The sequence below is a fragment of the Dipodomys merriami genome, unplaced genomic scaffold, assembly GCF_024711535.1.
Source record: "Dipodomys merriami isolate MVZ:Mamm:240054 unplaced genomic scaffold, mDipMer1.0.p SCAF_26, whole genome shotgun sequence".
NCBI lineage: Eukaryota > Metazoa > Chordata > Mammalia > Rodentia > Heteromyidae > Dipodomys > Dipodomys merriami.
In genome coordinates, this window is record NW_027204048.1 from 8,361,630 (window position 1) to 8,388,484 (window position 26,855).

General features: G+C 39.9%; 1 protein-coding gene and 1 long non-coding RNA gene across 2 annotated transcripts; one reads left to right on the forward strand and one right to left on the reverse strand.

Annotated features, from left to right (window-relative positions):
- Positions 1–1,891: 1,891 nt before the first annotated feature.
- On the forward strand, positions 1,892–7,472 carry LOC138836826 (prorelaxin H2-like). Its single transcript, XM_070035446.1, has 2 exons — positions 1,892–2,105; positions 7,123–7,472. The coding sequence occupies exons 1-2, from the start codon at positions 1,892–1,894 to the stop codon at positions 7,470–7,472; spliced, it is 564 nt and encodes a 187-aa protein (XP_069891547.1).
- An 8,432-nt stretch (positions 7,473–15,904) lies between these two features.
- LOC138836828 (uncharacterized) lies at positions 15,905–17,149 on the reverse strand. Its single transcript, XR_011375077.1, has 2 exons — positions 16,841–17,149; positions 15,905–16,305 (listed from the first exon to the last, which is right to left on the reverse strand). It is a non-coding gene; the product is annotated as an uncharacterized lncRNA (long non-coding RNA).
- Positions 17,150–26,855: the final 9,706 nt, after the last annotated feature.

The window sequence follows — 26,855 nt, forward strand, 5'->3', positions numbered from 1 at the left end:
TGAGGGACAGTGCTCACACCCAGAGTTCAAGACCCATGACAGACCAAAAAAAAAAAAAAAAAAGAATTTCCCAATATTAGGTGTAGAAACAAGGTTCAATGTGGGGGATATGTGATGTTCCAAAAGCAGTTTTTTCAATGATGTAGTGAGAAACTGGGGATCATACAAGAGATATTTTTGAAGGAATATACAATGTTTAGCATTTGACTTTTGCTGACAGGGCCTGCTGAACATAGCAGCAATCTAGAATTGCGATTACCTTATTTCATGGCCGTTCTTTTAGCTGATCTCATTGGAGATTATGAACACAAAGTATTGAAACAGATGAACCTATTTGCAATAAAAAGTTTCCAGTTTTTCAGCCAGGTGCTGTGGCCCACACCTGTAATCCTAGCTACTCAGGAGGCTGAGATTTTAGGATTATAGTTTGAAGCCAGCCCAGGTAGGAAAGTCTGTGAGACTCTCATCTCCCATAAACTACTCAAAAAAAAAAAAAAAAAAAAAAGCCTCAAGTGGTGCTATGGCTCAAGTGGTAGAGTGCTAACCTTGAGCAAAGGGAAACTCAGGGACACTGTCCAGGCCCTGAGTTCAAGCCCCAGGACCAGAAAAAAAGTTTCCAGTACATATGAAAGATTTTATTGAGCATATTACTTTAGACATTTGTCATTTTTACAGTTAGATTGGAAAAGTGTTAAAATATATATATATATATATATATATATATATATATATGTGTGTGTGTGTGTGTGTGTGTCTTGCCAGGGGCTGGGAAGGTGGCTCAGTGGTAGAGCGCTTGCCTTGCATGCATGAGGCCCTGGGTTCGATTCCTCAGCACCACATAAGCAAAAAGAAAAAAGCCGGAAGTGATGCTGTGGCTCAAGTGGTAGAGCGCTAGCCTTGAGCTGAAGAGCTGAGGGACAGCACCCAGGCCCAGAGTTCAGGCCCCATGACCAGACCCCCCCATATATATATATATATATATATATATAGTCTTGCCAAATGTAGCAAATATGACTACAGTAAGAAGATTAACCTTTTTTTCTTTCTGGAATTGTAGAGTCCCATTGCTTCTTTCCCTCCCCCTCCCTCCCTCTCTCCCTCCTTCCTTCCTTCTCTCCCTCTTCAAATGTAGAATATAATCTCAAGTTAAAATATTCAGGTAACTGTCTGAATAAAATTTTCATAATCAAGTTGTCTCCCAGCACAGTGGAAGGAAAGTCCAGGGAAGAAGTATGTTCTAGACATTACTGTGTTTTTTTTTCTAGGAATTTGATTTTTTAATAACTAGAATTCAGGTTACAACTCTCAGCTTGTTAATAACTTACTCATTTATCCATCTCAGATATATGCCTCTGTATATTTGTATATTTGTGGCTGAGCCACAGCATACCATATGGTTTAAACTAAGTGCAATATTGTTTCAGTTGGAAGGTTATGTGGCAAATGTCCATGCAGGACGACTTTTCTATTGTAGGAAGGTAGATGATCCTAACTTTATTTTTGTTGAGGTAATTTCATATGATCCCCATGACTTGCTGTGTCATAAAGGAAAAGCCCGACACACAGAGAATCAGTATACAAATGGTTTGAGGATAAGAGAAGAATAAAACAACTGTAAAAAGGCCAAGGACAAGCGGGTGTAGTAATGAGAGGAAGATGGGTAAGGTGAACAAGGGCTGAGGAAGAAAATACTGCCAGGGGTGGGTGGGAAGGGGGTGGAGCTGGAACCCTTGCTGACATCAGCCTTCTGCCCCAAGGATCTAAAAGCCAGGTTGGACTGGTAGAAAAAGCAACCCGAAGCCCGGGTCATAAGCAGACCCAGGCTGGGAGGCCAGAGCAAGGCCAGTCCCAAAAGGCTGGAAAACCCGGAGCAGTAGAGACCCATCTCAAGATGTCACGCTTGTTTTTGTTCTACCTACTGGGACTGGGGTTGCTGCTGAGCCAACCTTCCAGAGCCTGGATGCGGGACCTGTGGCTGGAGGAAGTTATTAAGGTGTGCGGCCGGGAATTTGCCCGCACAGTGATCGACACTTGTGGGAGGACCTCGCTTCGAAGAATGTCTTTGAGCCAAGAGGAGCCCCATCTGGAGTCAGGGCCCTTTGCAGGTGAGAGCCTCCCTCTATACCGCTGGCCTTCCCGCACTTCCCATTGGTGGGCTTCTGACTCCTGACCAATAGGAAAGCTCTATCGCCGCAGGGGGCACAGACCAACTCGAGTGCTCATTGGCTAGCAGCATCGAGCCGCAGCTGGCTCTTAGGAAGGTTGAAGCTTTCCTTTCTGACTTGGGTTGAGTCTCACTGTGAATCTTGCCACAGGTCTTAGGCTGCTAGCTCGGCCATCGGGGAAGGGGATACAACCCAAATCTACACCCAGACGAAAAGCTGGCCAGGTAGTAGGTATGGTAGTCACTAGGCCCCGGAACCCGACCCCGATGTTGCAGGAAGTGAGGAAGTGGTGATCGAGCCTTTCTGTAGCCCTCCCAGACCAGGCCCTAAAACGAAAGACAGGATTGTACATTTTGCCACTTTCCTTTTTCAAAAACGAATGAACAAACAAACAAAAAACTGAGCTGTGGCTTATGTCATGGAGGTATTTTTTTTTTTAATGAAGTATCACCAGGCTTACGCCAGGAATCCTAACTACTGAAGAGGCTGAGGCCTGAGGATCGCAGTTCAAAGCCAGCTGGGGCAGGAAAAAGTCCCTGTGAGATTGTTACCTCCAATTAACCACTCAAAAACCAGAAGTGGAGCTGTAGCTTGAAGTGGTAGCTAATAGTAGTAGTAGCCACTAGCCTTGAGCAAAAGAGCTCAAGGACAGAGCCCAGGCCCTAAGTTCAAGCCTCACTACCAATCATTAATTAATTGATTAATAATCTAATATCATGGGAAAATCCTTAACCTCCCATTTCTTAATTGGCTATTGAAGTTCAGCTGAGAGAGGGGCATGGAAGAGAAACGAAAGTGACTGTATAACTAGAGACAAAGGTCAAAAGTTATCAGAGAGAGGAGCATTTGCACTGAGATCATCAATGGTTGATGACCTTACTGATACAAACTTCTAAGCTGTAAAAGCTGCATGCACCTACTTTTGAAACACTTCTGAATTGAGTACAGCTTAGACAGATGTGGAATGTTTTATTGGAAAATACTTTCATTAGTTATTAAGGCATTTTAAAGGCTAAACTGCAAACTAAATAAGTAACATTGGGAAGTTAGAATTACTGGCTAGTCTTATTAATATGATGTTATGTTGAATTCAGAGAAAGCAAACTCGATTACAAATAATTAAATGCTTTACATTTCTTACCATGTATGTAATTCATGCTAAACCACAGCTAAGATTTATAAGCTCTATGAACATGCTGGACACAACTAATCCACATGCAAAATCATTGTGCACAGTAAATACGTTTCCCATTCTTTTGTGGGATTTAAAGTACAATTGTAAAGTTATTTAATTTTCTACATTATTTGTCAGAGATTTATTTAATCCTAGGTTTTATATAACTCCTGTATAACGTTAATAGAATACAGCAATCTAGGAATTTCAGAATTCAAGCTCGGAAACACTAGATTTTTATTGCATTTGCTTTTTTATTTTTACTTTTCTGAATGTTAGTATTAGTACTCATATTAAATATATATTAATATATATAGCACAGTAAGAAAACTAGAAAGCACTTGTAACACAAGAAAATGGAAATATATTAAATAACATGGGAAAATGTTAATACATGGAGATATATATCTGCCTTGCATTTTCACTTTACATTTTACTTTGAGCAATTTCTCACAACTTTATTCTCAAAAATGACTATTCAAATGTGTGCATAGAGTGCATGCACTAAATCTGCCGTATATGACCCTGCCACTTAGTGATGTTTAGATCAACAATGGACCACTTTTCTAATGGTATTTCAGGAGGCTGTATTGGAACTTAAAGCTTCTTATCATGTAGTTATATTATAGCTGTAGTCAAGTCACAGCCAAGTACAATAACTTTGGTGTTTGCTGTTTGCAGAAATAAACTATGAAATAAACCCACTGTGCCGTCAGTCATATCTAGAAAAGTATAGCACATACTGGAAATGGATGTGAGGCTCAAATGGCACTAGCTTTGAGTGGAAAAAGCCAAGCAGGAGAGCAAGGCTCTGGGATCAAGCCCCAGTACCAGCATACACACACACACACACACACACACACACACACACACACACCACAAAAATATAACACATACAATTTTGTGCCATACATAATACTAGATAATGACTATTACAAGTTTCTGTATTTACTTTCATTATTTTACTGTTTAATTTATTGGGGTTATTTTTTCTTGCTGTAATATGGACTTAATTCAGGGCTTTGGGCACTCTATCTACTCGAGCCATGCTGCCAGTTCTTCATTGTTATCTTAGCATGTACTTCTACTTGTTAAAATGTTTTACTGTAAACCAGTAGGCTGAGTAATGCTGGCAGTAGCCTCAGACATTCTTGTTTACCACACCTCCCCATACAATCAACAGGCCATTTCAAGTGCTTGACCTGTATCAGGGGTTGACCTGCACCACCAAGGTCTCCGAAAATACACACTAGCTTGTCTGCAGCAAAATCAACTAACAATACTTTCCTCAGAACATCTCTCCACCTTTGAACAGCACACAACTGTGTATTTTACACATTCTCTGTTAGGCAGTCACTGGTTGCTCACGCCTTTAATCCTAGCTACTCAGGAAGCTGAGATCTGAGGATCACAGTTCAAAGCCAGCCCAGGCAGGAAAGTCTGTGAGATTCTTATCTCCAGTTAACCACCAGAAAACTGGAAGTGGCACTGTGGTTTAAGTGGTAGAGTGCTTACCTTGAGCTAAAGAGCTCAGGGACAGCACCCAGGCCCAGAGTTCAAGCCCCATGACTGACCAAACAAAACAAATCAACAAAAAAAACCAAACATTTTCTGTTAGGTATTTAGATCATTTCGAATTGTTGCTGGAAATATTTTGCTGTGTACATTCATTATATATGATGGAAGTTGTATTTTCTTAGAAGAGATTTGTTGTGATTTTAAAGTCTTCTAAAATAATTCTCTATATTGCTACCCAGTACAACATTTAACTGGAAATAGCCATTAAAATACTGCCTGTAGGTAGGGATTAATAGAAAGTTATTAGGTAGGGATACACTAGGTAGGAATTACTGAATGTATGGTTCATATGAGTTTTTCTACATCTACTGTTGATGGATTTTATTTGTTTTTAATTATAAAGTTATTAGCTAACCATTTTACCCCATAATGGGTACCCAAATTCCACCCTATCCTTTAAAAAAAATGAGATGTATTTTTGCCTAGAAGAGGTTTCCTTGATGTGAGATTTGACTAAGAAAAAGTACAGTAATTAATAGGTTTGTGTTTCAGACTGGGACACAAGTGGTAGAATACTTACCCAGTATGCTCCAAGCCTTGAGTTCAACTCCCAGGACCAAAAAGGGGAGGTGTATGTTTGCATGAATTCTGATAGACTAGAATATTCTCTTTGAGTCTTGGCTCTTTCTTTAAGAATATAGAAAGTTATCAAATTTCCTTGACATGCAATAAGCCCCATTCAATAAAGTCCCAATCAATAATGCAAATAGACATTTGCAATGAATAAAAGGACTTCAACATAGGATATCTTACTGAGGGAGTGTGAAGTCAAAACTTCTGGCATATATGAAATTTCATCTGTCATGGCCAGTTAATAATTTATTTTTTTAATATACAATATTACTAGTTTTAATCTTTGATGTGTTTTGAACCAAAGAGATTTCTGGAAGAAAAGATGCCAGTTAATAATTTAAATGACAGGAAGCATCAGAAGAAAAGACAAAATGATACAGTATTATTATTGTTCCTCTGCCAAACTACAATGGCTGAAAATTGTCACTAGTCAAAAGAACAACGGAGACATTTGCTACAGGACTCACACAAAGTAGATCGGCCCGACCATCCCTGCCCAAATGAGGGTCTCAGTTTTCTCTGAATGGTAGACTTCAGTGGCCAACCAGGTATCTACTCTGCACACTTACATCTTTTGGCTTTTTTGTTTCCACTATTTTTGGAATAATGCCACATTAATAAAAGCAGAACCTTTTTTCTCTCTGTGAAGAACAATGAGAATAGATCCAGGCTTCTGCTATAATTGAAACTTTATCAGGATTTCCAATTTCTTTGTGTGCTAAAACTCTTAGATTGTGTAATTGTAAAGCATATGGTATTAGGGAAAGACCCATAAAACTGAAAAATTTTTTGAATGCAAAAAACATTTTTTTTAATTTAAATACCTTAACTGTCAGTGCCAGGGACATAGAAAAATTCAATAGATGCTCAACCAATTGAGTGTAAAAAGAAGGAAGATGTCAGCAGGTTGGATCAGGTTCTCAACCCAGGTTTTTACTTTACAATTTGACCAACATAGCACTTAGTTTGTCCACTGCAATAGAAGATATACTAACATGTACAAAGATACCACAGAAGGTACTAATCTCATATGGGGGACTATGATGTTTTATTAGCATTCTTTCCATCTATTTCTCTCTATATGATAATGTTGACAGAGGAAATATTCTGAGGGAGAAAGATGGTGATATAAATGTTGAAGGAATATTCCAGACTTAATCCCCTGTCAGTTTGATCTGAACTGTTGAAAGTTCTGCCTTTTAAACTGTATCCTCAAGGCAGTAATTTGCCTCTGTGGAATAGTTGATAACTTTCAATAATATAAAAAAATTCATCTTTAAAAATTGCTATCATAACTTGGAACCTTATTACCAATGAAGACAATTACTCAGGTTAAAAAAAAAATGAGTGCTTTCAGTGACCAGCAACTTCAGTAAAATGGCAAAGAGTGAACCATTGTTTTGATAAAGCAGTGATAGGTTAATGAAGACAGATGGCAGAGGTTAGGTGGAAGAAAAGAGAACTTAATAAGATCCCAGTAGTGGAGTACTCCAAGTTAGATCTTAAAACACGAGTTGACTCTGTCCAGTTATAGGAAGATAATGCTGTCTTTTATGTCTTTACAAACACTTGTAGTTCTCCTGATGCTTCTTGACTTTTTCTTCCTCTCTCCACATTTTTTTAACTTGACAGAACCTATGCCATCCTACACCAAGAAAGATACTGATCTCTTAAATCTGATGTTGGAATTCATACCAAATTTGCCACAGGAGCCAAAAGCAATTCTTACGGAGAGTCCACCAGTATTATTAGAGCTACAGCAACAATATGTACCTGCATTAAAGGATTCACATCTCAGCTTTGAAGAATTTAAGAGAATTATCCATAACATACAAAGTGAAGCAGAAGACAAAAGTCTTTCAGAACTAAAATACTTTGGCTTGGATAATCACTCCCGAAAAAAGAGACAATCTGAAATGCTATTGAGTGAGAAATGTTGCCAAGTTGGTTGTAAAAGAAGATTGATCGCTAAGTTTTGCTGAGATAATGCTAATTATACACAGTGAATCTAACATTCATAGATATTTTTATGACATTTTGCTGATACCTCTTTCTTCCTCCCACCCCCACCCCCTGCCTGCCAATTATTAGAATATGAGAAATCAATTTTTTAAAAATCTGGATTTTTCCTTTGGTGAAAAAGAAATTTTTTTTTGCCTTGACATAGTTTCTGTTATTAATACCTTTATGCAAAAAAGTATTTTGTTAACAGTCTCACTATATGATTGCTTGTTAATGCTGTTTGTCTAAAATTACCATTAAAATTTTTTTATCACTTTAACAATGTTAGAGCTCACCTTACTATAATGTCAAACACCAAAACATAAAAATGGGTCAAAATTCCTCCTATCAATTTTAACCCTTAGGTCATATATGAAGAAAGCCACAAACTTGGATTTTGCTAAAAGATCTTAAATAATTTTATGTTGTTATTACCAGATCCAGATCATTGCGTTAGGGGCCAGAAGGTTCTTGGACTTTTCAGAGAAAAAAATAAAAAATTCAAGGATGGAGACAGAGGAGACTTAAGCAGGACAAGGCTTATCATTGAAAAGAAAAACGAAGCAAGAGTACATTCTCAAGCAAGACCCTGATCTTGTATTGTGGTCTTAGGACATGAATATGCTCATTCCTAAACAACTGTTTTGTGTGTCATTAATTCCTGAAGGCTGAATTGTGCATCTTTTAATACCTCCCACACAGTGAGCAAGCGGATATGTGGCCATGGGTGGTTAAATGGATTTGGGACATGGGTTTTCTGTGACCTTTAGGGACTGTGTGTGGGTCAATATGATCTTGCTGTAAGTTGTTAGTTAATGAGTCATCCTGCTGTAAGTCATGAATTCTGTTTATGTCAGTAGGATAAGATGTGATTGGGGGGAGAAGATTGAACTCAGAGTCTCATACTCACTAAGTAATTGCTATGCTATCTGAGCTACATCTCCTGTCCCTTTGCATTTTGTTTTTGAGCTAAGGGCTCATTAATTCAAGTCTGCCCTTGAACTTGAGGCAATTTTTTTTTGGTTACCATCCAGGCTACCATTCTCAGCTATCAGTTTTCCTAACTCTCTGCATAATGTATTTTCATCTCCAGGAGTATGGGCACATATTCTTAGAAGAGAGGAAGGCTGTGATTCACTTCTTCAGAAACAACTTTTTTATTGAATAGGTGCTGCTTAAAGGTGATGGCCAAGACTAAGATGAACAGTAGAATCAGGTGGTAGTCTTACCTAGGGGTCCTGGTTGCTAATGAAGTTTATCTTGTGATAGTGGCTGAAAGTTTACCTTGTGATACTGGCAGTATTATATAGAAGCAAATTGACATTTTTAGACATGAGTTTTACTGACAGTCACTTAACCAAACAGTGAAGGTGCCTTCCCCTGGCATCTAAGACTTCCCTAGTCATAGGTTGCTGTCCTGGTTGAACAGCAGCAAAATGGGGCCTGTCCAGTGGGCAGGTCTACAATGCAGCCGGTCTACAATGCACCCACACAAATTGTGCTATCATTCAAAACATGCTGCTAGGGTAGCACATGAAGTCCATATCTGAACAGGTCTGTAGACAACAATTCCCCTTTCCCCTCTTTGTTCCTGTGATTTCCACTGTCCTAGCTCCTTCCTTAGTTACAGTTGCCTGTTGTCCTCTAGGTTTGTGGGCATTTCATGAATTAATGTGCATTTTGCTTTGGTATTCACTAGAGCCCATGTGGTCTGACCATAAGTAGGAGACTGATATATTCACTTGGCCATTCTGTCAGAGGAGAGGCAGTTCTAACCTTCTGAGGTCTTATGTGCTTCCAGCACAGAAAGGTGCTATACATTTGGTATGCATCTCTTCATCTTCCTTTCCTGCTGCTCTGGCCTTAGAGCTTTCCATAAACTCACCAAGATAACATTGGGTTTCCTCTTGATTCTATCTCATCACGAATCCTGCCACAATCATTCTAGACATATTTGTAGTCTGGTTTTTCCATTACCTACCGATTTCCATTCTTGAATAATCTTTTGCTCTTAGGGGAAAAAACACCTTTATCTTACCAAAAATAACCTTGATACTCATTCTTTCCTTATACCATAGTCTGTCAGTTGTAGCTCAGCACAAATATTACACTAACAATCTTTTCTGTGACAAACTGTTAGCCTCCTGGTCTTATTCTTTGCTACTTTTATTTTTTGAAGCATCTCTTTAGGACAAGATCTTATTTCCACTAAAAATATTGTCATAAAAATTCTGTCTTTCTTTCAGCCATTTTTCTATCTTATCATTGTCTTACTGGTACCTTTCTACTTAAAAAAAAATTCAAGCCATATTTGTAGTAAAATAAGACAAATCAAGCCTGTAATCCTAGCTACTCAGGAGGCTGAGATCTGAGGATCATGGTTTAAAGCCAGCCTGGGCAGAAAAGTCTGTGAGACTCTTATCTCCAATAAACCGCTAGAAAACTGAAAGTGGCGCTGTGGCTCAAGCAGTAGAGCACTCACCTTGAGCTGAAGAGCTGAGGGACAGCACCCAGGCCCAGAGTTCAAGCTCCACAACCGCCAAAAAAAAAAAAAAAGACAAATCAAGATAATCTGTTCACACATAGCTGCAGGTCTTATGCAGACTTCCTTGCCACTGTGATTTTTAAAAGGACCTTTTAAACATTTACCCCTGCTTTGGTCTCACAATTACAGAATGCAGCATTCCAGCTAGGATTGGCTAAAATAGGAAAGTCCCAAACAACCTTGAACTGAAAAACATTCTTAGTATAAACCAGAGACAGACAGAAGGGAGAGAAAATACAAAAAACTCCAAATCTTTAAGTGGTAACCCTGTAGTTGTAATTTAGGATAGAAAAGTCAAATTGATGGGCAACTATTTAGTCTTTCCTAACACTGAAGGAGGAGTAAACTTTCACAGCTAAGGCCTTCCCTTATCCCCCATAATTATGCAGGTTTTTGAAGGACAGGGCCCAGATGAGAAAGTGAAAACTGAACAGGCACATACTGATAGAGAATCAAGCAGACTTGCAGGACAAATCCAGGGCTCCTCCCTTCCCATGTGGACAGGCCCTGAGGGCCACAGAGGGCCCTGGGCAGATTATTCAATGAGACACAGCCAACCATTTACCTTCCAAACTTGATCCCAGCTATCTCTGGAGCTGAGGTTGATCTTGTTTCCAATGCCTTTTTGTTTGCATATAGCACTGGGTGTCTTTGTTGGGTGTCATTCTAAGGACATGCCTTGCTGCAGTGGTCAGACTGCTCTCAGTTAAAGCAAATCCCTTTAACCTGGAGCCTTCCACTTGTCACTGTCTGAGTGACTCAAAGACAACATGGCTCCTAGAGGGTGGCTTGCCTTCTACCTAGCTTCTGGGCTCATCTTTCCTCCTGTGCCCTACAGCTGTCCTTCTCTGCTTGATCTGGGTTGTTAAAGATAAAGAAGGCATCTGGTTATTAGATCTGAAGGTCCCTTGTTCCCTAACATTTGGAACTTCCTCCCAATGTCTAGAGCTAATCTCCCAATAAAGTAGGTCTTCAATACTGTGTGCTTTCAGGGACAATATTGGGTCAGTAAAGGAATGTTTTCTAATGTCTGCCATGATTACCTCCTGAAGTGGGCAGGTGAGCAGAGAAGACCACAGTCTTGTGTTTGGACGCTTGTCCAAGAGTCTAGGAAGTAACCACCTCGGGTGCCTGCACGTGGCATTGCGCTGTTCCCATGGTGAGAATTATTTGAGGTTTGTGAGCCCGTAGGGACTATAAGAACAGATTGTGGTTTATTCTTTTCCCCAAGGATCATTGCGGTCCTAAGCCACGTTTGTGCTTCAAAGCACAAACTGTACATAAAGACCTGTAAATTACATGGCATCTCAAGGCCAGAAGGGACTATTGTGACTCAAATTCCATTTTCAGGACAAATTTCACCATTTTCTCATCTATATGTGTGAGGGGATGAGAGGTAGATTCTACATTACAGAAATGAATTAGAACTTTTCTTTTTAGGACATCTGTGGGTTATTTGCTTCCAGGGTGAGAGTAAATCCCAGAGGATTGTCAGGATAGCTGAGAAGCTCTAATGTGTAAGACCGAAGATGATAATGTGACTGTAGGTGTCTCTTCAATCTTCCATCTGGCACACCAAAAGATATTACTACAGCTATGTCCTCCGGTTAGGGGCTTGGTCATTTCAGAGAAAGAATTCAGGGATAAACACAGAGGATGCTTAAATAGAGGCAAGTTTTTAGTGAATGTACATTCTCAAGCTGGAAGGGAGGGCAGGCTTAAGAAAGAGGGCTACTCTTCAAGGTGCCAAGACCTTGAATTTCTATTTTGGTCTGTGGTCATGGAGATGATTATTCCTGGAGAACTGGGTTAGGTAATCACCAATTCTGAAGACCAGGTTATGTGTCTTTCACTTTCTTCACTTGTCAAAGGGAGGGATCTTTAGCCACGAATGGTCAAATTGGGGCTGTCATATTTAGTGGACTACAAGAGCTGTGAGTCCGAAAAGGTACTTTGAATAGGCCTTAAGTCATTCTGTTAACATCAGTGAGCCTGGATGTGACTTATTGTTAACATCCAAGCCATCATTCTCAGCCATCAGATTTCCAACCTCTACGCCATCAATGAACTCTTAAATGTAAATCATCACTTTGGACATTAGAGCAATTTAACATAGTTGAGGATACACAAGCGCAAACATTTTCAAACTGGAGTTTTACTCCCAAGCCTAAAGATGAAAAAGGAAAATTTTCAAAGGACAAAAAGAATAGATACATATAGACAAGGATAGAGAATTCAGTAGCATGCTATAAAAGGACTAGTTTAGTAAGGAAATATACTTGGTATTGTAGTGAACATTTTAGAATGTAGGTGTTGTTTTATAAGTAAAATAACTAAAATGGCATATAAACTTATTAGGAAGGTAAATTGGCATAGTTTTTGTTGCTGTTGTTGTTGGATTTTTTGTCAGTCATGGGGGCCTGGACTCTCTGGGCCTCAGCTCTTCAGCTCAAGGCTAGTGCTCTACCACCTGAGCCACAGCACCACTTCTGACTTTTTCTGCTTATGTGGTGCTGAGGAATTGAACCCAGGGCCTCATGTGTGCAAGGCAAGCACTCTTCCACTGAGTCACCTTCCCAGCCCTGGCATAGTTTTAATCTTGGTGTTTTATCCAGCGCTTTGTGTTTGAACTACATCCCAGCCCTAGACAGCATTTACAGAAATGGTAAGATAACATCTTCCATCTCTAATCAGAATTTAAAGTGATTAAGACACAAATACTCATATTTCAAGATTCATATTATGAATAGTCATATCTGAATCTCGAGGATTAACTAGGTTCTCACCAAAGCCCTTGCATACCTTCATAAAATGGTTGCTTATAGCTTCTGAGGACATACGCCACCTTGGATAAAGCCAGGAAAGGTACTGTCTAAAGGGAACATTCAAGTCACAAGAGCAAAGACAATGTGCAGGAAACAGACCCACAGTGGCAGAGAGCAGAGCTATTTCCAGATCATGCCTTGGGCCCCATCCCATATCTGTTCCTCCACAAAACCCATGGAGGCAGGCAGGGCTCCTAGAATCCGAGTCTACATTTACTCACAGGGTGACTTTCGGAGTGGTAGAAGATAGTGTGTGGTTAGCCATCTTCTACAAACATGAAGCCACTTAGTGTCTTGAAAATGTCTAATATGGGTTGGGGGTTGAGCTCAGTGGAAGAACACTTGCCTGGCATGTGCAAGGTACTGGGTTCAATCCTCAGTTCTGTAAAAAACAAAACAAAACAAAATGGAATGTTTGTGCTACTAAAGAGAAACTATTCCTGATAGCTTAATAAAATTCTCATATTAAAATTATAGCTTGAGGGGATGGTGGGGCTGGAGAGATGGAGGAGAATTATGGAAGGAGGGATGACATTGTACTCATAAAGATGCCTTGTACTCATAAACTGGCATGTTGAATTGAAACCCCTTTGTACAACTTCTGAAAGATAACTAAAAATATTAGTAATAAAAATCAAATTACAATTTATACAGTGTATCAAAACTGTGTTCTCTGTAAATTAAAGAAAGCTATAACAGCAGTTTACACAACTCCCATGGAATAAGCATGCAACATTGATTAGCCTTTGAATGAGACCAGTAAGGCCTGCCCACCTTTCCAATTAGCTATATTAACATACTGGCCTCTGTCCTGATGCTTTCTACCTCATGACTCCCAAGATGGCTACTTCATCTTCCTGTCTTAGCATTTGCTTCAGGCAGAAAAGCAATAGGTCTTACTGATTAGACTAGAAAACAGACTTTTTCAGAAAACATGTCTTATGCTTTTGTTGTACTGTGTCACATGGATATTGCTACCTCCCAGAGACAAGAGAAATCACATCTAGCACACATAGTCTCCAGAGTTGAGGTATTCAGGGAGAAGACCCTAGGAAAAGAGACTAGAAGTTAACCTATAGTTAAACTACTGTTCTCTGATGTTGTATCTATAATGACTCATTGAAAAACTTTAGTGTTTATTGCTCTTCATCATCAGATTAACTGCACCTAGCACTGAATCCTAGGATACTGTATGGGGGGGAGAGATCTCTGGAATCCAGTAGACAGGACAGGAGTCACAGGATTTATTACACATTCAAATGGACACCTTTATTTTCCTTTTAAAAAGGTATCTGTAAATGAGAAGGTTGAAAGGGGTAACACTGAGTAAGATACATTGGATTCATAAACTGCTTTGTTAAATGGCAGCTCCTTTGTATAACTTCTTGAAGATAATAAAAGAACTAATAATAATTAAGAAATAATAATTAAGAATATCGGGTACTTTTAAGCAAAGCACCAGTGGTGCATGCCTATAATTTCTTGCTACTCAGGACATGAGATCTGAGGATCACAGTTCAAAGCCAGCCTAGGCAGGAATGTCTGTGAGACTCTCATCTCCAATTAAACCACCAAAAAGCCAGAACTGGAGCTGTGGCCCAAGTGGTTAAGGGTTAGCACCTAGGGACAGCACGTAGGCCCTTAAAAGGTACCTTTATTTCTTTTGTTTTCAAAATTAGCAACTTTCTAAAAGTGAACTTTTAGGTTTATATGAAAATATACTAGATGATGCAGAGAATTTCCTTATACCCCTTATCTTGCATTTGTGTGGTAGATGTGCACCAATTTATGAACTATTATTGACACATTATTAAACACTATTGATGATTAATAGTTGATAGTATATTAGTAGTAGTTATCAATTCACTTTGTATGTACATTGTATAACTGAGCATTTGTTAAAAACAATAAAGTAGGACAACTTTTGCCCACCAGAGAAGATGCTTATGAATTCCTGCTTAAAAAAGAAATAAATGATTTCCCAGGACCATTCAAAGCACATAGTTGGGTCAGCAAAAAACAAAATGAATACCACAGTGTTCTGTGTTGCAATGCAGCCAGTGCATATCTTACAAAACTAAGAAGAGTAAGAGAATGGGTGGGGAGAGGTGGTAAGAATATTGAAGGGTATGACACTGACCAAAATATTTTATGTTCACAAACTGCTTTGTTAAATGGCAACTCATTTGTACAACTACAAAAGATAATAAAATAATACGAATAACTATTATTTTTAACAAGGGTAACTTATTATAACATTACACTGGAAAAATATAGAGAGATTCAATATATACCTATATTCAACATGTAGGTAGATTCAGGCTAGATCTCAAATATTTAATTCCTTAGAAAGACAAAGTCAAAGTTCAACAAAATAACCACTAGGAAAGGGGTGGGGTGGGATCAAGGGAAGAGGAGTAGATGACTGAAGAGGAGAAACTGGGGAAGAATGCAGTTAAGGATTCAATGTATATCCTACAAATTTGAGAAGAATGAGGGAAGGAGAGGTTGGGAAAGATAGGTGAGAATATTGAAAGGGGTATTGTAAGATTATTGAAAGATGTATTGTTTTCATAAACTGATTTGTTAAAGATAAGTTTTTTAAGGCACATAAAATAACTCTACTTCAAAAAAAATAAGTTCACATGTGAATAAAAATCTAAATGATAGAGCTTTAGTCTCCAGGGTAGCTGCTGGCAGAGAAGAGATAGTAAAACCAAATGTTTCCTTTGTGACTCAAGTAGAAGAATATTGCAGGGCTAGTGGTTTTTGTATTCCCATGGTCTAAACTGAGGAAGACCACGAAACAATCTTGTGGCTTTTTTATGTAGGTCATTCATTGTGTTGGTGATAATGATAAAGATGGTCTAATCGTTCCAAGGTTAATATGATTAAGAGCCATTGATGTTATTTTACTTCTTATCAAGAAAACAAAGCTAATCCTTCAACAAATGGCTTGGCTAAAAAGGTTGATATAGTCACAAATAATAGAGACACTGGAGAACATTCTTTTCAGAAAATGAGAAGGATTACCACAGAGAAATTTCTCATGATTTTAATAATCAGTGGTGACTGAGTGAGACCTCAGAGAAGGAATAATCAAGATTACAAATGCAAGTTCAAAGGACGAACCCATTATTATTATCAATGATCACTGATGAAATAATCATGATCATCAGTATTCTCGAGCTTCAATATTGTTATCCCAGTTAGCAAAACACATAATCTCTTTAATTTTTCCAATACAATCATCACTGCAGCAAGATGCCGCAAATGCAGCGAGAAGATCAATCAATCCTTTCTTTTCTCTTGGATGTCGTATCTTCCTTAAGAAGGATTGTTTGTCAGAAATGGAGGTCTTCAGCTCTTCTGGAAAGTCAGGAATGTATTCCGACAAGATATTTAAGCCTTCAAGATCTTTGTAGTTAGATAAGTCTATGGCATCTGTTAGATCAAACAAGGGGGGAAAAAGTGAACAAGGGTGAGAAGTAAAAACACATTTGTATCCAAGAGAGTCAGCTAAATTGTAATTGCTTTCATGCTGAAAAGGAAAAATTTCATTCTGAAACCTTAAATGAGGCATGGAGTGTTCCCTTCCCCTCCCCACCCCCACCCCAGCCTCCAACTCCCTTAGACAGCTCCACCTTCTTCTAGCTTTTCCAGTTCTGCCTATCTTATTGGTCTGGCTGCCAAGGGGGAAAGGCTTCAAGTGTCTCTTTGGTCTGTTTCCTATCTGTTCTGTGTCTCTTTAATGGTGAGATTAGATCCTTTCAATAATAGCAAGTGCCAAAGGAGAAATCTACACTTAAAGGAACCTGCTACTGCACAGTGAGTCTGAACACAGCCTGCCCCGCCCCCCCACCCCCATCCCCAACACACACAATGAGATCTAGGATGCACTTGCAGATTGCTCAGCTGCTGAAAGTTTCCAGTGCTCGATGCAGAACCAGAGGGGAGGAAGAAAGGCTGGAGTGCTCACCTGACAGAAGGGTTTGTTGAAATGGGAGTTCCTTTTTCGGATTTGCTGCTCTTCCAGAAGATTCCCTGCAGAAGTTTTCAATACTTGAGATTAGTTGACTACTACAGAGGAAATCAGTTAAAGCTTCCCTGGAGCGCGCCCTGGTCTCATGGGGCATCAGGCTCAACAGTAGCCAGGCTCCTAGTAGATAAGACAAGAAGAAGCGTGGCATCCTGGACCTGTTCATTCCTGCTCTGGACTTTGCAGGGTTTCTGTGGGGACTGTTGCTGCTGTTGCCTACAAACCTGGGCCTGTGTTTGTGCCTGGAGCTTCAGGCCACTGTTCTTCCTACTTGGCTTAACCAGCCTTTTATATATCCCTGGAGCTGTCACTCAACAGGAGTCACTGGTGCCAGCCCCACCCCTTCCACACCCACTTCTGCAGGATTTCTTCCTCAACTGCTGTTCACTGGTTCTCACATAGCTATTTTTTTAATGGTCACTGAAATGTGTATTACCTTTCTGATGTACCTCTTCTCATCTCCAACTATGACTGGCATAGTTTGCCTGTAGTCATACTGCAGTAAACATGGCTGTAAGTATGTATGACAGTAAAGATGGCTGAAAAAATATATATACCTGACTCGTAAACTCATGACAAACACTATCTCAGTTAACTCTTCTGGAATAAATGCATTTCCTTTTTTTTCCTTTTTCTTTTTCTTTTTTTGGCTGCTCCTGGGGCTTCTAATCTAGGCCTAGGCATTATTCCTGGGCTTCTTTTGCTAAAAGCTAGCATTCTACCAATGAGCCACAGTGCCACTTCCAGCTTTTTCGGAGTAGTTTACTGGAGATAAAAGATTCTCACAAACTTTTCTGCCCCAGCTGGCTTCAAACTGCAATCCTCAGATCTCAGTCTCCTAAGTAGCTAGGATTACAAGCATGAGCCACCAACACCCATCTTAACTGTATGTGAAAACTGTATGTTGAAAAACTCATACTTTATACTTTTTATTCTTATTATACTTTATACTCATGATTTATACTTTTTCTTCATAGTATTATGAGGATAGAATAGGATTCCTCTGATTAAGGCAGTGATGAAAAGATATTTTTTTTGGTCGGTCGTGGGGCTTGGGCGCTGTCCCTGCGTCCTTCAGCTCAAGTCAAGTGCTCTACCACTTGAGCTACAGCTCCACTTCTGGTTTTCTAGTGGTTTATTGGAGATAAGAGTCTCACAGACTTTCCTGCTTGGGCTGGCTTTGAACCTCGATCCTCAGATCTCAGCCTCCTGAGTAGCTAGGATTACAGGCATGAGCCACAAGCGCCCAGCTAAAGGACAGAAAATTATTTCAGCTAAAGTAAGTCCTATAAAAGTTATGACAATTCAGAGTAGCATTAATTTAGGCACCTGTAATACAGTCTTGAATTCACAGGGCACATTTTTATTCATTCTTTGGAGGCAATTTGAATCTTGAGGTCAAAGGATAATCAGCATTTACTATTGCTATCTATACTGGAGATGTCCTGGAAAGGATGCAGTTCTGAAGGGCTTTGGTAGGACTTAGGTTATGGTGATTCTGGACAACCAGTTCTTCTTTCCAGCAGTGACAGGAATATTTGAGTTTGTGATTTTACTCTTTACACTGGAAAATACAGCAGGAACACACATTCACACATCCACCTACAAGCACACAATCCAGAGACAGGATAGTTCTCTTCTTTTCTGAATATTTTTATTATCTTTAAGTAGTTGTACAAAGGAATGACCACTCACCAAAGCAGTTTACAAATAGAGTGCATCTTGAGCAATGTCGTCCCTTTGAACATTCTCACCCACTCCTCCCAAACCATCTCTTCCCTCACTTTTTCTTAATTTTTAGGTTATATATTGCTCTTTTTTTGCCATTAACAAAGCAATTCATCTGTACAGTGCATCTTGATCTGTGCTATCACTGGGACACCTTCAACCCTCCCCTTCCCTTACATTTCTCAATTATGTGGTATATACAATGAATCCTTGCCTGAAGATTGCACCCTTCCCCCTTTCCCCCTTCATTCATCTTCCCTACTTCCCTTGGCCCAGCCCTCCCTGCTTGCAAGTACCTATTTCCTGGTACTTATTTTGTTGGGCATTGACTTAGTCTTTTAAGGGATTATACTATTTGAGCTCCCCAAAGAGTTTATTATACATCAGTTAATTCATGTGCAGCTACTTGCTTACCACCCGGTGTTTTTAACCTGTGGATTTATAGGCATTTCTATTCTAGCTGCCACCACAGTCATCTATGGCCATAATGGAGATGCAAAGTGATACAACTCTGAGATTCCACCTCACCATAGTTAGAATGGCCAATATCAAGAAAACTAACAATAACAAATTCAGGCAGAGATGTGGCCAAAAGGAACCTCTATTATGCTGTTGGTATAATAGAAGATTGTTCAACCACTCTGGAAAGCAAGATGGAGGGTTCTCAAAAAAGCTAAACATAGAACTACCCTAACCCAGCAATTCCCAATACTGAGCATGTGTCCAATAAAGCACAAACAAGAATACACTATAGCTACCAGTATAAATGTGTTCTTTTCAACTTTAGTTACCATAGCCAGGATATGGAATCAGCCCAGATGTCCCTCAATGGATGAATGATCAAGAAAATGTGGTATATACACACAATGGAATTCTATCCTTCTAGCAGAAAGAATGGTATTATACCATTCATAAGGAAATGGAAAAGCTCAAAAAAGTTTATTATAAGTGAAGTAAGCTAGACTAGAGAAAGGATATTTCCAACATATTCTTTCAAAATAATTTAATGGAATTGATTTTGTATTCTACATGTGTTTTGTAGGGGTAAGTGAGCAAAAAAGATGTATCATTCTTAAATAACAATGTTCTTGGCAAAGGAACCCATAGATAATAATCAAATTCTACCCTGATTTTTTTTTTGATGCCTGTCATGGGGTTTGAACTCAGGGCTTGGGCATTGTCCTTGAGCTTTTGTGCTCAAGGTTAGTGCTCTACCACTTGAGCCACAGCTCCACTTCTGATCTTTTGGTGACTAACTGTAGATAAGAATTTCATGGACTTTCCTGCCTGGGCTGGCTTCGAACTGTGATCCTCAGGTCTCAGCTTCCTGAACTTCTAGAATTACAGGCATGAGGCACCAGGGCCCAGCTTACCCTGATTTTTTAGCTCAAAAGACCCATATATTTCTCTGCCTCATTTGTTTTTGTACCAAATCTAGGCAAGTTAAGCTACAGATCTTGATGTAATGAAGTAGCAAGTTCCCTTAGATTTCAATAAAGGAATAAATGTCATTTATACAAATTCAAGGTGGGCCTGGTCTTCATTCATCAGATGCTGGTCAGTAGCTAAGTCTACCAACAATACCTGTGGAGAGGCAGTGTGATTGGGGTAAGGACTTTTGGATGACCTCAGATGAGTACTTGTGTAGTACTCTGGGGAATTAACATTCAAGTTTGACCAATGTGTTCTAGTTCACAATGAGACTCATGCTGAGTTTGGGCATTCTATGAATTGCTAGGATACTCCTTGAATACTCTGAAGCTCTAATGCTTTGAGAATCTGGGGCTAAAACCCCAGGCTTTAATCACCAGCTTAATGTGGAACTCCACTGAAGTGTCTTTATGAGAATTTTCCATACGCTAATGGCCAGAGATGAGATTGGTTTATTAAAATGTAGAAGTTACATATTTCCTACATACCAGGATCTGCACTTCCTAAATCAGACTAGTACACTGAAATGCAATATATCACAACTAATTTTGTAGGTAGAACATTTTAAAATGTTATATGGATCTCATAAAAGCATGCAAAACACAGCTCTAAAAATAGTTGGGCACTGGTGGCTCAAACCTGTAATCCTAGCTACACAGTAGACTGAGATCTGAGGATCAAAGTTCAAAGACAGCCCAGGAAAGAAAGTTTGTAAGACTCTTATCCCCAATTAAGCACCCAAAAATCTCGAAGGGGGGCTGTGGCTCAAGTGGTAGAGCACTAGCCTTGAGCTGAGAAATCTCAGGGATAGCACTCAGATCCTGAATTTAAGCCCCAAGACTGGCACACATACACACACACACACACACACACACACACACACACACACACACACACACACACACACACATAATTGAATTAATTTGAGCAGAATAATCCAAACTAAACTGATTTATTGTCCAATCTGCATAATGTCAGTAACCATTTGAATAGCCCCAAACAATGCACTTGACTAAAAGAAGAAAATAAGTCAGCCTTGCCTGTCACCAATAGAAAAGGTAAGGCCTTGTTCTGGTAGAAAGAATTTGCCACATAAAAGAATAAGAGAAGCAAACATGTATTAGAATATTCATAAGGGATCTGGGTGCTGGTAGCTCACACCTATAATTCTAGCTACTCAGGAGGCTGAGATCTGAGGATCAAGGTTCAAAGCTAGACTGCGCAGGAAAGTCCATCAGACTCTTATATCCAATCAACCACCAGAAAACCAGATTTGGTACTGTGGCTCAAGTGGTAGAGCACTAGCCTTGAGCAAAAAGAACTCAGGGGTCAGTGCCCAGGCCCTGAGTTCAAGCCCTATGACTAACACACACACACACACACACACACACACACACACACACACACACACACACACACACACACACACACACACACACACACACACACACTTACAGAATTACTGCCAAGGGAAGCAGTGAGCAACAGAACAAAAAAGAAATACTGCAGTTGCTGAAACAAGGTTGGAAAGAGATTTGTACAGACTTGAGATTTTGCTGATTGGCTTTTCTGTGGGCCTTCTTGATTGGCTGTTTCTCCTTCTGAACATGTTTGAATCTAGCTAAAAGTTCTGGGAGAATAGGGATTATTTAGAGATCTTGACTTATACAATCTGATTTCACCTGGCACTTGATGGTTTTGGTTTTTGTTGTTGTTGTTTTGTTTTGTTTTGTTGTCAGTCATGGTGCCTGAACTCTGGGCCTGAGCACTGTCCCTCAGCTCTTCAGCTCAAGGCTAGCACTCTACCACTTGAGCCATAGTGCCACTTCCAGCTTTTTCTGCTTATGTGGTGCTGAGGAATCGAACCCAGGGCCTCCTTCATACTAGGCAAGCACTCTACCACAGAGCCACCTTCCCAGACCGATGGTTTTGGGTTTTTTTGTTTTTGTTTTGTTTTTGTTTTTGTTTTGGGGTCCGGTCGTGGGGCCTGAACTCTGGGCCTGGGCGCTGTCCCTCAGCTCTTCAGCTCAAAGCTAGCGCTCTACCACTTGAGCCACAGCGCCACTTCCAGCTTTTTTCTTTTTGCTTATGTGGTGCTGAGGAATCGAACCCAGAGCCTCAGGCATGCAAGGCAAGCACTCTACCACTAAGCTACCTTCCCAGCCTGATGGTTTTGGTTTTTCTGTGTTTTTTTCTGTTTTTAATTCTGTCATGCCTCCTCCATTGGGTGGATTTTCCTTCACATTTCCATCTACCAGAATGATAGAACTAATCTTGGTGTTAGTGGGACATACATCCCATTTTCTGGAACTGCTTTGAATTGAGTGGGGTCATAAAGATGTGTATGCCTGTACTGAGTGTTCAGGCAGAAAGTGAAGGTTAAGAAGGTTCCATAGGGCATGATGGAGTCTAAGTGAAATACTGGAATACAATGATGTGGATGCTTGGTCTAAGGGGCTGAGCAGCAATGACTGAGCTACTAGACTTTTATTACTTGGAACTCATGTTGTAAAGTTTATCAGTAGTTTTAAAGCCTGGGGAGGAGAGGAGACTAATTCAGTGAGAATATTCATGATACAAGGTCCAATAAAATGGAAGACTAATTAGGGAAACAACAGAAGAAGCCAGGAAATGCATGACTTGGTATTTTCAGTGTAAACTGTGGGTGGGTACATGCTGTGAGTTTGGAAGCCTGGTGGGTTACTTGATGAATATTAATTTGGATGTGTCCTGAGTACTAAAGGACAAATTTATAGCCATAAATGTCTACATCAAAAGTGCACAGAAATCTAAGATAAATAGCCTTAATCCTCATCTTCAAATTCAAAGGAAAAAAACAATAAACAACAACAAACAAAACCCAAAAGCAGAAGGGAAGGAAATAAGAATTGGGCAGAAATTAATAAAATGAAGAATGGTATTTGTTAACACTTGCATTATGATCGAATGCAAGATTCCATGGACAATCTGGGCTGTATTTGGAGAAGATTTGTCCTTTAGTTTCTGAGGAAGATGTTCTTTATATGTCTGGTAAGTCTATTTGGTGTAGGGTATCAATACATTCTGAACTTGCTTTGCCGATTTTTTTTTTTTTTTTACAACATGACTAGTTTATTGGTGACAGTGGACTATTAAAGTCATCCATGATTATTTTGTTGGAGGCTCATCTGAAATTCTTTTTGAATAGCCAGGTTTTACTCCAGCACAGTTTGCTCTTTGTTTATATCATAAGTACAAACTGTAATATATCCTTATTTTCTGAGACCAAGATCTGCCTTGTGTTTGTTTTTTGTTGTTGTTTTTGTTGTTTTTATTGTTTTGTCGGTCACAGGGCTTGAACTCTGGGCCTGGGTGCTTTCCTTCAGCTCTGCAGCTCAAGGCTAGCACTCTACCACTTGAGACACAGCGCCACTTCTGGTTTTCTGGTGGTTTATTGGAGATGAGAGTCTCACAGACTTTTCTGCCCAGGCTGGCTTTGAACCGCCATCCTCAAATCTCAGCCTCCTGAGTAGCTAGGATTATAGGCGTGAACCACCAGCTCCCGGCTTTGCCTTCTGTTTTATTGATTGCCCTCTCCTGGCTAAACAACTGGTCTCTCCTTGCAGACATATGCCTGAGTCCTTAAATCTGGATCTTATTTCTTACACAGCAATGCAGTGGATTTCTGCAACACTTAGTCTTCCACAATTTTATTTTTGGACAGTCTCAGTGGCAACCTGTATTTGCATGTCATTTTTAAAAATATTCTTATTATCTTTGAGTGGTTGCATGAAAGAGGTGCCATTCACCAAAGCAGTTCATGAATCCAGGGCGCCTTGACCAGTGTCACCCCCTTCAACATTCCCGCCCACCCCTCCCAACCCACCTCTTCCCCAGCCTCTCTTAATTTTAGTTTATGTATTAAGTTTTTCATTTGCAATTTGACAGAGCATCTTGGTTTTGTCACCACTTCAACATCTTCATCCCCCTTTGACCCAACTTTTCTATTTCTCAATTATTGTTAACGATCCTATGGAAATTGCCGGCTCATTGTAGCACATGTTTGCAAAACATGAGGTTTTTCTTATATCAGGCCCCATGCCTTGTAAGATGAAAATAAATATGTACTTTCCCTTCCCCCCCCCTTTTTTCCTTATGAAATGCCTCTGTCTCTGAATTATAATACTATACCAGTAGAAATTATCTTCAAATGGACATGATTGCTTTGGTCCTGACTGAAGGCACTAACCTTTCAGTCCTATACCACTGAGAGTGTTATTAACCACGGATATCATATTAAAATAAATGACCTTCATTTCATACATGCTCATTAGTGTTTTAGGCATTTTACAATCACATTTCAAATAGTTATTCAAAGCCAAAAATTCACTACTCTTTCATACCTCAAATCTTAAATTGCCCCAACTAATTCCTATCTTTTGTCTATCCTTTCTTTGTATGTGTTGCAAGTAGAAAACTGCCCACATCTAATCTTTTGACTCAGATTTAGAGTAAAGGAAGTGCCATTGTGGTTCAAAGTGGTAGAACACTAATCTTGAGCAAAAAAAGCTCAGGTACAATCTCGAGGCCCTGAGTTCAAACCCCAGATTGACCAAAAAAAAGGGGGAGTGGGGTAAATTTAAGCCAGGTACTGGTGGCTCATGCCTATAATCTTAGACTAGCTAGACTAAAGGGCTGAGAAGCAATGGCTGAGCTACTAGATTTTACTAATTGGAACTCATGCTGTAAAGTTTATCAGTAGTTTTAAAGCCTAGAGAGGAGAGACTAATTCAGTGAGAATATTCATGATACAAGGTCCAATAAATGGAAGAGTAATTAGGGAAATGACAGGTCTCATAAAAAGAAGAAGCCAGGAAATGAATGACCTGGTATTTCCCATGTAAACTGAGGATTGTGATTCAAAGCCAGCCCCGGCAGGAAAGCCCTGAAGATTCATCTTCAAGTAACCATGGGAAAACCAGAAGTGGAGCTGTGGTAGAACACCAGCTTTGAGCACTAGCCTTGAGCCTCAGCTTTGAGTTCAAGCCCCACTACAGCAACAACAACAACAACAAAACTCAGTAGATTTTAAAATAAATTTTACAATTTTGAGATGAGTTAGCATCACACATGAAATGTGAGAAACAATGTGGAGACAGCTTCTTTGACTTTGTGTCCCCCAGTATTAACATGACAGCTAAGGACATTGGCATGGATATAATCAAGATAGAAAACCAGTACATTAGCAGAAGAATCATCCTAAGATTCAAGCTAAGACAATGGCCACCAACACACCATCTCCATCTTCATGGGTAAAGTGGTCCTCCAGGTCGATAATTTTGTAACCTTGTAGGATTGAGATTTTTCACTCAGCCCTAACACTTTTGCAATACTTTCAGAAAAGCTGCTTTTTTTTTTTTTTGGTCGGTTGTGGGGCTTGAACTCTGGGTCTGGGCGCTGTTTCTCAGCTCTTCAGCTAGTGCTCTTCCTCTTGAGTCACAGCGCCACTTCCAATTTTCTGAGTGGTTTGTTGGAGATAAGAGTCTCACGGACTTTCCTGCCCGGCCTGGCTTTGAACCGCCATCCTCGATCTCAGCTTCCTGAGTAGCCAGGATTACAGGTGTGAGCCCACCAGCGCCCAGCTAAAAGCTGCTTTATTAAGACAAGTTATATCCTATGCTATGGACATGTATGTCAGTTTGTTCAAGCACTCTCTGAAGTTTGGGGCCACAACTACATATTATAAGAGAGTGTTTCAGTGATCTGAACTTTCAGCCTCCATAGTGTGATTTAGACCCCTGATTGGTCCATGGCCCCAGCCTTTCTCAAACAAGGCAAGAATTCTAGCCAGTCATTTCACAGTGTTACAGCAACACCAATTCCCCTGTAAGATTTCAAGGAAATTCCATTGCTTGAGCTCCATGCCCAACAAGTAGGTCAGTAACTCTGGTGTTAGAGACTCGCATCACTATGTTGAAAGATGCCCTTGGTGTCCAGTGTGTTCCAAATTGGCAAATCACTGGCAAGTACTTATCTCCTTTTATATTTCACTGGAATTGATCGTATTACCATGTTTTGATATGAGCCAGGCCTACTTAGTAAATTCAAAAGGAATTTTCTTAAAGTTGCTCTTACACTCATTTGTTAGTGCCTGATCAGGAAAGACTATTTGTCAAATCTGTGTAAAGGAAGGTAAGATGCCAAGGGAGGCAGAGAGAAATGTACATATGAAGAGTTTGATTTGTTTCATCTACTGTAACTGTTGATAGCTGGAGGTGTCATTCACCAATTTACCTTTCTGTGTTCAGAGCTGCCTTGTGTGCTATTGTTACACAGAAAGAAAACAGAAGCCACATTTTGAGTAGAATTGGGAATCTATATTAGAAGGCCAGTGACTGCAGGCAGAATCTTGTCACAAAGACCTGCAGCCCCATGAATATACTTAACACTGTTAGAAAACTGAGCCATAAGAGCAGAAAGAAAGAGCAGAAAAACAATATACAAGCAAACCAGATCAGCTCCAATGGAGAGCTGAAGTGGGACACCATATTGACCAGAGGAGAGCCAGGAGACAGGACATGAACAGATAGGAGACTTGTAGCTTTGCGTACCTTTTCTGCCTGAGCTGATCTGTGCCTAAATAGGCTCAGGTCAGGGGGCAGGGTCAGAGAGCTTGAGAGTTCATGGTGAACACACCCAGCAAGAAATATAATCTCAGAATTCAGAGCCATACAGACTCAGACTAAGGGTGAGAGCATGGAATACACTGGGTCTTGGGTGTTAGTATTTGATGCTAGCACTCTGAAGTTCAAGAAAC

What these genes read in the sequence shown, in the direction of transcription:
- LOC138836826 (XM_070035446.1), top strand. Translation starts at nt 1,892, where the DNA reads ATGTCACGCTTGTTTTTGTTCTACCTACTGGGACTGGGGTTGCTGCTG. An exon ending in GGAGTCAGGGCCCTTTGCAG is followed by an intron (nt 2,106 to 7,122) that starts GTGAGAGCCTCC and finishes TTAACTTGACAG; the next exon opens with AACCTATGCCATCCTACACC.